General features: G+C 42.3%; 1 protein-coding gene and 1 long non-coding RNA gene across 3 annotated transcripts in view; one reads left to right on the top strand and one right to left on the bottom strand.

Annotated features, from left to right (window-relative positions):
• LOC143832263 (uncharacterized) overlaps nucleotides 1-13,050 on the top strand; it is a 28,319-nt gene that overhangs the window by 14,675 nt on the left and 594 nt on the right. The gene's annotated exons all lie outside the window — the stretch shown is intronic.
• SOX30 (SRY-box transcription factor 30) overlaps nucleotides 8,647-13,050 on the bottom strand; it is a 40,520-nt gene continuing 36,116 nt past the window's right edge. For both annotated transcript variants that reach the window (XM_077326400.1, XM_077326399.1), the window contains one exon: nucleotides 8,647-9,855. In XM_077326400.1, coding sequence (XP_077182515.1) covers nucleotides 9,483-9,855 — 373 coding nt within the window. In that variant the 3' untranslated portion in view covers nucleotides 8,647-9,482. The remainder of the gene's footprint in view (nucleotides 9,856-13,050) is intronic.

Below are 13,050 nucleotides of genomic sequence, written 5' to 3'. Positions count from 1 at the left end.
AATATGTGGACTGAGAACTTCCAGAAGTACAGGCTGGATTTCAAAGAGGCAGAGGAACTAGAGATCAAATGCTGGATCATGGAGAAAGCTAGGGAGTTCCAGAAGAACATCTACTTCTGCTTCATTGACTATGCTAAAGCCTTTGATTGTGTGGAGCACAACAAATTGTGGCAAGTTCTTAAAGAGATGGGAATACCAAAGCATCTTATTTGTCTCTTGAGAAACTTATAAGCAGGTCAAGAAGCAACAGTGAGAACTGAACATAGAATCACTGATTGGTTCAAAATTGAGAAAGGAGTTCGGCAAGGCTGTATACTGTCACCTTCCCTATTTAACTTGTATGCCGAGCATATCAAGGAAAAGGCAGGATTAGAGGAGTCACAAATTGGGATCAAGATTGCAGGGAGAAATATCAACAACCTCAGATATGCAGATGATACCACTCTAATGGCAGAAAGCGAAGAGGAACTAAAGAGCCTGTTGATACGGGTGAAGAATGAGAGTGCAAAAGTTGGCTTGAAACTCAACATCAAGAAAACGAAGATCATGGCATCCAGCCCTCTCAATTCCTGGCAAATAGATGGGGAAAAAATGGAGATAGTGACAGATTTTATTATCCTGGGCTCCAAGATCACTGCAGATGGGGACTGCAGCAAAGAAATTAAAAGACACTTGCTCCTGGGGAGGAAAGCTATGGCAAATCTAGACAGCATCCTAAAAAGCAGAGACATCACCCTGCCAACAAAAGTGTGTTTAGTCAAGGCTATGGTATTCCCAGTTGCAATGTATGGCTGGGAAAGTTGGACCATAAGGAAGGCCGAGCATCAAAGAATTGAGGCTTTTGAACTCTGGTGCTGGAGAAGACTCCTATGAGTCCCTTGGACTGCAAGGCGAACAAACCGGTCAATCCTAGAGGAGATCAGCCCAGACTGATCCTTAGAAGGCCAGATTCTGAAGATGAAACTCAAATACTTTGGCCACCTCATGAGAAGGAAGGACTCCCTGGAGAAGAGCCTAATGCTGGGAGCGATTGAGGGCAAAAGAAGAAGGGACGACAGAGAATGAGGTGGCTGGATGGAGTAACTGAAGCAGTAGGTGCAAACTTAAATGGACTCTGGGGAATAGGCTTTCCAGCACTGTATTGGGAAATGCCTGGAGATGTGGGCGGGGGGGGGGGGTAGAGCCTGTGGAGGGTAGAGTTTGGGGAGGGGAGGGATCTTAATGGGGTATAATGCCATAGTGTCCAAAGCAGCCAATTTCTTCAGGTTGTCTGGAGATCAATTGTAATAGGGAGAGATCTCCAGGTATTGCCTAGAATTTGGCAACTGTACTTCCAGAAACTTTTTTGAACACTGTGACTCCACCCTGGCATACATGAGAAATATATATATATATATAAAGAGTTTTTGAGCATTTACAGGATTCTTACTGGTATGGATTATATAGATTTGTGGAACACAGTTTAGCCATACTTTATCCATAGTTTGTTTTAAGTTCATGAATGGTTGAAGAAATGCCACATGTACAGGGCTAAGCTTTTCTTTGTCTGACTCTTGAAATGGCCTTATTGTCGAGACAGAATGTAACAGCTGCATTATATCTATAGATGAGCTTGCTTCAAAATAGGAAATGTATACCTCAAAAGGAAATGTACTCTTTGATACAAAGAGAGAAAATTGTAATAAGATATATAGCCATCCATCGTCGACCTGATTGGTCAAAGGGACAGTAAGGGAGGATACATCATGAAGATATATCAAGGTCATAAAAATGAGCTGCACTCATGTAGACTTCAGAGAATGCACCAATGGGCTTTCTCTCCATGCTTGCAAATATGTATTCTAAATAAACCCTCTTGCTGTTAGCCGTCTTTGTTGTGGCTCTGATTATTTCACAGCAGTGTCTATAACATTACCTTTAAAGGTAAAGGTATCCCCTGTGCAAACACTGGGTCATGTCTGACCCTTGGGGTGACGCCCTCTAGCGTTTTCATGGCAGACTCAATACGGGGTGGTTTGCCAGTGCTTTGTCATCATTCCGCAGGGCCTGCAAAACGGAGCTCTTCCACCAGGTTTTCGGTTGAGGCTGGACAGCAAGAAGATCTAGCCCCCTCACAAATGTGACGGTTGCGTCTGTCATCTGCCCCCTCCCTTTTCCTTCTTAGTGGGTGTGGAATTGGGTTAGCTATATTCTTGTAACTTTTGTATTAATTGTATTATGTTTTATTGTGCTTTTATTGTTTTAGAGGATTGGTTTTTATGTGACCCGCATCGAGCCTCCGGGGGGAGGTGGGATATAAATTAAATAATCATAATCATAATCATAATCGTAAGTTTTTAAAACTCTGGTGCAGAGTCCCCAACATGGTGTGTGTGGACAGTTGGGTACCCACTGACACCTTTTCAGGCCCCCAACATATGTTTTTTTTTTTAAATAAGCAGGGCCAGGTGAGGTTTCTGCTCAGCAACACTTCTGATTGATCACTGTGCACTGGCTGCACAGATTTTTAGAAACTTTGCTTTGACAGCGGCTATCAAATACAGGGCCTATACAGGCCGATACAGGGATGACCATGAACCAACTGAAAGAAGCGGTCATTCACAGAGATGAATGGAGAAAACCTTCCTATAGAATCACCGAGGGTTGGACACAACTGAACGGATAACATCATCATCATCATATCAACACAGGTTTTCTTCACAGCATGACTGAAAGTAAGCCAGTGCAACCATTCTTTGACTGGTTTCACCTCTGGCATCAGTCATTTTATGGCAGCCATTTTGTAGCTGTGCCAACATAATGTATCTTAATTCCAAATGTGTCTGCAGGTTCAAAAAACTTTGGGGGCCCAGCTCTGGTGGGACCTGATCCAATTTAAATTAGGAGGGAATTATGGGAACATGTCTAATAGCTGAATAGGATCTGGGCTGAGCTCTTGTTTCCCCTTTGTTACTGAAGTTGGAAAGTGACCCATTGAAGAAGAAGAGTTGGTTCTTATATGTCGCTTTTCTGTACCCGAAGGAGTCTCAAAGCGGCTTACCTTCCCTTTCCTCTCCCCACAACAGACACCCTGTGGGGTGGGTGAGGCTAGGAGAAGGTCACCCAGCTAGTTGCATGTGGGAGAGTGCAGAATCAAACCCAGGTCACCAGATTAGAAGTCCACACTCCTAACCACTACACCAAACTGGCTTTCAGGCCTGAGTGAGCCTGCACAGTAAGCCAGTCTGAGTGTTAGAGTTGTACAATAGAGATATTAGTAGCTATTTTTGTTAGTTTTAATTATATTTTTGTGTTTCTTAGTAAGCTGCTTTGAGTACCCAGTAGGGAGAAAACTCAAAACAAACCAGTTTTTCTGTATTTGTCCATGGGGCTGAAATAATTCATTCTTTTGCTTTCCCTTTGCTTTTCAAAAGACACTTTTATTCTCTGAGATTTAATTTTAAAACAAAAGAGTCTGTATGCAAATAGAGGCAATTGGTCTTTGATATTTAAAAGTTTGGATATATTTGTTGTTTTAGACCAGCCTTTCTCAACCATTTTATTGTTGAGAAACCCCTGAAACATTTTTCAGGGTTCAAGAAAACTCAGAACTGATGTCAGCAGGACACACCTTCCTGCCACTCCCCAGAAGTCACCTTTCACCTGAAGTGCCATGGCCTAGAACTCCCACCAGATGTGGCATCATGTTCTATTGCCCCCCCCCCCCAGTTAAATTAAAATGAGAGTACTTATCTCTCTGGCCTCCAGTTGCTGCCGCATGCAACAGGCCTCAGCCAGCAAGGATTTTTATGACCAGCCCACTCCTTTCCACATCCTCAAAGCCCATCATTGACTATTGGGGAGGACAACATATTGTCATATTATGATTGATATTTTAAAATTAAAAAATATATTAAAAAATTAACTCCCACTCAGTTGAGAAGCCCTTCTGGGGCAATCAAGAGACCCCAGGGTTTCACGAAACCCATTGAGAAAGCCTGTTTGAGACCCTTAGCCATGGTTATTCACCCAAACACAAAGGCAGCTGAAAAACAGTTGTAAAAAGACACAGAAGTATGCATTTAAAAAGTCAGCAGCAACTAGAGTTGCTATTCCAAACACAGTATTGTCAGTATCTTGCAGCTGGTACTTGAAATGCTACAAAGGCTTTTTAAAAATCCTATAAATGACATTTTTATGTATGTCTACTAATGCAGGGAATTATAAAATTCCCAGTCCAGAAGCTTAACTTCAGAAGCTAATTCAGAGCTTTTATGGAATGGAGACTTTAGCACTAAAGACACTTTACTGGGAGGAATAGATTCTACTGTATACAAGAGCTGCTTAGAATTCCTCCAGAAGAGGCTGCTTAGTGAGGCATATTTTGTGTAGGACTGCCTGCTTTTTTCACTGGCCTTATTCCTATGCCATTAACAGTTACAAGACACACACATTTAGCAAGTGACTTTTTTTCTGGAGACAGATGAATCTTCTCTCCCCACCCAAAACTTGCAAATGGCTTAAAAGACTATAGTCCGTGGCGCACACACACATAGACCGATTATGCATGGGGCTAGAAATCCGGGATGGCGGCAGCAAGGCAGCCCCGATTATGCACCCTGCTGCTGCCATTCCAGCCCTTGCCCGGCGCACCAATCCAATCCCCAATCCCACCACCCAACTCAACAAACCCCTACTGTGACTTGGGGGGAGGGGGGAAGGATAAGCGGAGAGATCACATGGTATTACAGCTATGGTGAGGAGGGCCCAAATAACTTAATTGCTCTGGCCTCAACCAAATGCCTGGTTGAGCTCTACCTTGCAGGACTTGCAGAACTGAGAAAGCTCCTGCAGGGCCCTTAGCTCTTCCAGGAGTTCATTCCTCCAGGTTGGGGCCAAGACTGAGAAGGCCCTGGCCCTGGTTGAGGCCAGACACACCTCTCTTAGGCCAGGGACCACCAACAGATTTGCACTCGCAGAGTGAAGGGCCCTGCGGGGAGAATAAGGCCAATGACAGTCCCTCAGATATGCAAATGGCCTTAAGAATCAAAAACAGAACCTTAAACCTGATCCAGGACACAGCTGGCAACCAGTAAAGCTGCCTCAGCACACACTGGATATGGGCCCTCCAAGACCTTCAGGACCATTCCATATTCGTTAAAAAAAGTGAAATCCTTTCATAAATGCCATTGGGGGGGGGGCATTTTGCACGACGTCATGGACATCCAGCTTAACATCTGCAAACTGGCTGCTGCATCCTCCATTTTATAGCCTTTGCAGGGAAATCCACAAAACTGGATTTGTTCTCTTCCTGCTAGTGCTACTCTACTTTGCAGAGTAGCGCTAGCAGGATGAGAACAACTAGCAAGCCAGGAGCAAAAGACATGTGTGTTACCAAACCAGTGAGATCTCCAGCTCCAGAGCCCGCCCTCAAGCCTTTCTATTTAAAAAAAAAAAAACTGCCTGTGGCAACGAATAGGCACACAATCACCCAGACAGAGAGGAAAAAAACTTTTCCCCACCAGTTTACACTAAAGGCATGCCTCTCCCCACCACAAAAAAAAAATGAGGGGAAAAATAACATAACAGCTTCAAGGCTCAGGATTCCAAGAGAGGTGGCAGTAAAAAAAAAGCCCTATGCATCTATGAATAGATGAATAGATGCATAGGCATTTAAACTAAGAACTTGTATTTTAAAAAGATAGCTGCCATTGTGATTCCTTTAAATGAGAAAGGTGATTGACTGCCTGTCTTCCTTGACAGGGGAAGAGTGACAGGGACTGCCTGTCTTCCTTGACAGGGAGCGTGTATAGCATGATCCCCTCTTCTGCCATTTCAAGCAGCCATGCAAAATGTCAGGAAGCGCTAGATGCAGCAGAGGAGCCAGCAGGTGAAGAATTCCGGGAGGCACATTTTTAATTAGCATTACACCATTGCGCTGGTGTAAGACTTTTATTTTTCTGTGAGGAATGGCCCTCAATATATAGATATTGTGGGGTTTTGTAGTGCTTCAGAAACCTGAAAAATTGGTTAGGTTAGATACTGCTGAATGAGAATATATACAGCATGTGCCTTGGTAATTCTTGCAATGGGCTGTGGGACCAACTAGAAAATGGCTGCTGCAAAAGTGAGTCAGCCACAAAATGTCAGGGAATGAGCGTAACTCTGCCAGAGGCATTTCAACATTCAGTAGAGGCTTTATTTAACAGGATGCCTTTTCAAATGAACACATTGTTAAAAATATTTCAATGTATACCTATAACTTCACCTCAGAACTGAAGGATCTTTATGCTGTGGTGGCAGCTGCCCATAAAACAATGGTTTTAAAAATCTGCCCAGCCAATCAGATCTCCCATGTCCAGTTCCAAAGCCCAGCTAGGCAAAAGTTTCATCTGGCTCTGCCCACTTTTTAAGAATATTTGACAATCAGGAAAATTGTCACTGGGCACCAAAGCACCCATGAGTACCACATTGGGGACTCCTGTTCAAGAGGAAGATCAAGAAGAATAATGCAGTCCTTATGCATATTTCACTGGGCTTAGACCGAATTAACTCTATATGATTACATTGTAAAGTACAAGAAGTATCCAATATTATTTGGGATTGAGATCCAGGTTCATAAAATGGGCAATAGCAACTTCACATGGTATTTAGTGCTATGGTAGGCAATAAAAAAATGTAGGGGGGTCACTCATAATTCAGAGTAGATATGGATTTAGTAAACCAGCAGTAAACCACTGTACTGTTTCTGCTTACCACCACTGCAATTATAAAAAGAAAGTAGAGCAGGAGTGATGGAAAAAGTCACATGGAGGGAATAAGCTAACAGCTGTTTTAAACTTCAGAGACATAGTTATGTGGGAAATAGCACATTTGTCCACAAGAATTCTTAAAGATAAGCTTTCACCCAGCAGTCTGTTTAGGAGCTAAGGCATGCTTCTGGCTATTAATAAGGTGTTTGTTTAAAAGTGTTGTTGACAAAGGAAGTAAAATGGAAGCAAAGGGTCTTCAGCATGGACAGGACCCAACTATTTTAATTGTGTTCTGTAGCTGAAACAACATCTTAGCAATGTTAAGCATCAGGTATGTAACCAACAGAAAATGTAAGGCTACTGAAAAAAACTGAAACACTTCTATAGATTGTAAACCCTATCCTAAGCATATCATTTCCCTCATCATTTTCAGGGTTCTATACTCCAATAATGACTGTCATTTAATATAGTCACTAACAGTTGGAATTGCAGTCAGCATGTAATTTGGTAAAGTCAGCTCTGAAGGGCTATCAAGCTATTTAAGCAGCTGAGCTGTGCTTGTGTGCTCAATAGTGGCTTCAAGTGGTCATTGGTGAAGTTGCAGGAAATTCTGAGCCATGTGCTCTGGGGCTTCCCTTAGTTTCAGGTGGGATACCACCCACTTCCTGCCTCTTCAAGAAAGAGCAGATCAGTTTGTGCTCTGAAACAAGGAGCAGACTCCATTAGGCTCTTTGCTCTTTCCATCTGCTAATGTGCAGCTATAGAGCCTGGCAATGTGCTTTTGTAACTACTCTTTGAGCTTTTGTACTTAAATCTTTCCTAGTAAAGATTATCTTTTTTAAACCTCAAAGCACTGTGAGTCTGGATCTGTGTCTCATCCACAAAGATGGCTAATAACTACATGTTTTCAAAAACACTTTGTTACTCTGCAGCTCTATTTCTGCAGGGACTCAGGACCAAGCCAAGTCCCAACAGCAACTACAGGGCTAACACTTCAGAAAAGGATTCTTGAAATGTTACAAATATTTGTATGTTTAAAAACATAATTACTAGGAAATCCAGCAATTGTACCATGAAGCCAACAAGGCAATGTTAGGAGGGACCATGGCTCAGGGGCAGATCATCTGCCTTGCATACAGAAGGTCTCAGGTTCTAATGCAGGCATCTCCAGTTAAAAAGCTCAGGGATTGGGTGATGTGAAACATTTCTACCTAAGTCTTAGGTAGAAATGTTTCACATCACGTCAGCTCTCCCATGTCCAGTTCCAAAGCCCAGCTGGGCAAAAGTTTCATCTGGCTCTGCCCACTTTTTGAGAATATTTGACAAGAATCAGGAAAATTGTCACTGGGCACCGCAGCACCATGAACACCACATTGGGGACTCCTGCTCAAGAGGAAGATCAAGAAGAATTTGACTCATGAATAATAATGCAATGGGGAGCTGCTGCCACTCTGATTAGCCTATACTGACGTTGATATACCAATGTTCTAATGCAGTATAAGGCAGCTTCATGTATTCAAGAGCTAGTCCGTAATATGCTTATGTTCACATTTGGCAAGATTTCTAAAAGAAAAATACCTATGTCTGTACTCCTATCAAGGTGACGATGCGGTTTGATAGAATGTTCCTGCTTCTAGTTGCAAGCCTATTTGCACACTGATTTGGCAGCAAACCCAACTGAATGCAGTTGGAATTATGAGTAAACGTGCATATGTTAGAAAGTACATATGATGTTATATCTTGTAGTCTATCTACAATATGCCCAAGCTTTCTTTACAGTACACCTTTCCAAAGAAATGTTTTTTCACATACAAAGATGATAATACCATAATACATTTCTGTCACAATATATAAAACTAACAACATATAGTTCATGTGATTTTATTTGAATGTAACAAAAATGTAACAAATGTACTACAAACCCCCAAAACAAAGAAAACGATGAAAACAAAATGTTTTGTAACATGAACAAATAGTTTAGCAACATTTTATTTTCCCTTACAACTATTTCTTAAACAGCCTGCTTTAAAAAATGCATTGGAGTTAATGAGACTCTGGCATAGAATCATAGCTAATCTGTACATAAAATATGAGAAATTCACTCTTATTTATGGTTAGAAACGTTTAACACTGTAGTTTTAAAATATCAATCATCTTGCAGAAGAAGACGGACAGTTTTTATAATCCGGGAAATTTGCTCTTGAAGGGCAACAAAATATGCATTCTGGACACAAACGGGAAATGCAAAAATAGAATAATTTCATTTGCTAAAGAGGGACCCAGAAGAAACAAGATGAAAATTGCACAGTGTCACCTAGAAACACAATTAATATTCTATTTAGGATAGTAAAATCTGCTCCTCATAAGTGGTGCCATTATGACTGCTTTTGTCAGGGCAGATCTACAGAAGGCTAGGGAATGGTGCCATCCAGACATTTACATTTTGGTACAAATCACCAGGCAATGCAGTATTAGAAGTATCACCTGCCAGCACAAGTGAGGATCCAGGCATAAGAACTGGCAGTTACAATCTCTAAAAGCAGACACAATTCCTTTGAGTATAATATCTAACATTGCCCAGGAAAATCTCCCATATGGTGTAAAAAGTTTTTATCTGGATTTATTATGGCTTCTTAACCACACTCACTGAAACGCTGTAATATGACCAACATGTTTTATTTCATCTTTTTTTAAAGTATGCTGGTTTTTTAAAAATTACAGATTAAAAAAAACCATTTGGTTTTTTAAAAATTACAGATCTCTCAACACCTTTCCTTCTTCATCATCATCACTATCAGTCACATTGACTTGCTGTATACTTGAGGGTGTGGATGGGGTTGTTGTAAAGACATTTTCAAGAGTCCCAATGTCCAGCTGAGGCATAGGGTTTAAGTACTCCTCTTCTGTCTGACTATGGCTGCTGTAATAGGATGTCCCTTCCAAGCCCTCACAACTGCGGGAGTGCATGTGCTCATCAGGGTATTCTCTAAAGGGGTAGTCTCTGTTCAGAGCAGAAAACATAGCCTCATGTTTTTGATACTGATCTTCATAGAAGCCAAGGCATTCTGGCATGGAGCTGGGGAAGTTCCCATAACCAAACGGAGGGCGGCTGTAGGGACACGTGCTGCAGGAAGAAAGAAGATTTGTAACCTTTCTTACAACAATCGAAGGCCTATTTTGACATAGTCAAATTGACTAGTGACTGCAGATTTGAAGGTGGAAAACAAACTGTAGTAAACAAGAGGAAGCATTTCATTTGGACAGAAACTCATGTATAGTCACAAAAGGGAGTATTATCAACACATCTAGGTATTGTTACACTTTACAGTACTGAAAACAATGAACTATTTAATGATATATTATCATTAGACACATTATAGAATATTGTTGCCAAAATTATTTATAGTTAAAGATTTTTCTAAAAGTCTGAAGAATATCCCAGGTTTATAGAAAAGGCTGAAATCTACTTTTTAAACGAGGGGGACCCCCCCACACCCAAATAGAAGCAGCACCTGTAACTTTAAGAAATGAATTCCTCAGTGGCCATTGCTAGGCAACCACACATTACTGCCAGCCTTTAAGTCTTGATTTTTGTCACTAAAAGATTGAGTTCTTTCCAGGGCTGTTTTAGCCTTTGAGGGAGGACTCATCCAAGCAGGGCCTGGCAGCAGATATGATATTACATTGTTTGCATGATTCATCCAGGCCCAGCAGCTTCCTATCATCTAAATGCAACCACCCCATGAAAGCCAGTGTAGTGTTTAGAGTTCCATACTGGGATCTGCAAACCAAGGTTCAAATCCCCCTTTGGCACAGAAGTTCATTGAGTGACCCTGAGCCAGTTACACATTCTGTTACACGTTATCAGTTGGTGAGAAGGAGAGAAGGAATCAGGGGAGGGGGAGAATGAGGGAAACGAGGTACCCCCATAAGTTACTGGTGGTTCTCCACTGTGTGATTCAATAGCCAGCACAGCACATTTGGGCTACAGTTTTCCTAGGGATGGAATGCTGGGGAGAGGGAGGTTAAATGGCAGAAAGTAAACAAACTGTTCTTACAATGGAAGGAAGTGAGCAACAGGGTCCTACAAACATCAGTTTTGGGGGCAGTGTTATTTAATTAGTTCATAATGATTTGAAATTAGGGGTGATAAGTATAGTGGCCAAGTTTAGAGATGATACCAAAAGTTCAGTCCTGGCCATAACCTGGTGGAATGCTCTATTTAGGCAGGAAGGATGACCCGGGAAACTACAGACCAGTGAGTCTGACCTCTGTTGTGGGGAAGATAATGGAGCAGATATTAAAGGGAGCGATCTGCAAACATCTGGAGGACAATTTGGTGATCCAAGGAAGTCAGCATGGATTTGTCTCCAACAGGTCCTGCCAGACCAACCTAGTTTCCTTTTTTGACCAAGTAACAGGTTTGCTGGATCGGGGAAATTTGGTTGATGTCATTTACTTGGATTTTAGTAAAGCTTTTGACAAGGTTCCCCATGATGTTCTGATGGATAAGTTGAAGGACTGCAATCTGGATTTTCAGATCGTTAGGTGGATAGGGAATTGGTTAGAGAACCGCACTCAAAGAGTTGTTGTCAATGGTGTTTCATCAGACTGGAGAGAGGTGAGTAGCGGGGTACCTCAGGGTTCGGTGCTCGGCCCGGTACTTTTTAACATATTTATTAATGATCTAGATGAGGGGGTGGAGGGACTACTCATCAAGTTTGCAGATGACACCAAATTGGGAGGACTGGCAAATACTCCGGAAGATAGAGACAGAATTCAACGAGATCTGAACACAATGGAAAAATGGGCAAATGAGAACAAGATGCAATTTAATAAAGATAAGTGTAAAGTTCTGCATCTGGGTCAGAAAAATGAAAAGCATGCCTACTGGATGGGGGATACGCTTCTAGGTAGCACTGTGTGTGAACGAGACCTTGGGGTACTTGTGGATTGTAAACTAAACATGAGCAGGCAGTGTGATGCAGCGGTAAAAAAGGCAAATGCCATTTTGGGCTGTATCAACAGAGGCATCACATCAAAATCACAAGATGTCATAGTCCCATTGTATACGGCACTGGTCAGACCACACCTGGAGTACTGCGTGCAGTTCTGGAGGCCTCACTTCAAGAAGGACGTAGATAAAATTGAAAGGGTACAAAGAAGAGCGACGAAGATGATCTGGGGCCCAGGGACCAAGCCCTATGAAGATAGGTTGAGGGACTTGGGAATGTTCAGCCTGGAGAAAAGGAGGTTGAGAGGGGACATGATAGCCCTCTTTAAGTATTTGAAAGGTTGTCACTTGGAGGAGGGCAGGATGCTGTTTCTGCTGGCTGCAGAGGAAAGGACACGCAGTAATGGGTTTAAACTTCAAGTACAACGATATAGGCTAGATATCAGGAAAAAGTTTTTCTCAGTCAGAGTCGTTCAGCAGTGGAATAGGCTGCCTAAGGAGGTGGTGAGTGCCCCCTCACTGGAAGTCTTCAAGCAAAGGTTGGATACACACTTTTCTTGGATGCTTTAGGATGCTTAGGGCTAATCCTGCGTTGAGCAGGGGGTTGGACTAGATGGACTGTATGGCCCCTTCCAACTCTATGATTCTATGATTCTATGATCAGAGCCCTGTAGGACATTAAGTTGTTCTGCAGGGCTTGCAAAACAGAGCTATTTTCGCCAGGCCTATCATTGATGCCTAAGGATAACATCACACTACCGCTAGCCTCTCTGGCCAAGCCCACCCAAAAGAATGCTTTTGACGTTCGCACTCATGACCTTTTCTTTCCATTCCTTGTAATGTGAGACAAATCATGCATATGAGTATTAGTTATCTGTTCCACTATATATTTCTGGTAAGGCCTTGGAGGAGTGTGTCTCATGGCTTAAATGCCCCTAAATGCTTAATACCCACTCAGGGTGGTTGTCCCGCCCCTGAGTGTCTCCTCCTCCAACTGGCTTGCCTGTTTGTCCAGCGGCCAGCGAACTGTCCCCAACCCTTGACTACCTCCTCCTCCTTCCACTTCCCTCTGAGGCATGAGAGCTGCCCCTGCTGGTGAGTTCCCTAACAGCTGCCTGCAGCCTTTCCAGGCCCTGGGGGGAGGGAGAGGCCATCCGCAGAGTTCTTTCACTCCACCCCCTAATCTAGTGCCTGTTGTATTCCTGAATACAATGGGCTTGGCCCCTAGTTCTTAAATAATAGTTAATTGTATTTTAAATTGAATGGTTTTCAAATTTTAAATCTATGGTGAATTGCATTTTAAATTGAATGGTTATTGAATTTTAAATGTTATATAATTGTAATATGAGCCTTTGGGGAAGGGTG

The sequence above is a fragment of the Paroedura picta genome, chromosome 3 (genome assembly GCF_049243985.1).
Source record: "Paroedura picta isolate Pp20150507F chromosome 3, Ppicta_v3.0, whole genome shotgun sequence".
Lineage (NCBI taxonomy): Eukaryota > Metazoa > Chordata > Lepidosauria > Squamata > Gekkonidae > Paroedura > Paroedura picta.
The sequence above is the reverse complement of the archived record's forward strand: the minus strand, read 5'-3'. Positions and strand labels throughout refer to the sequence as shown.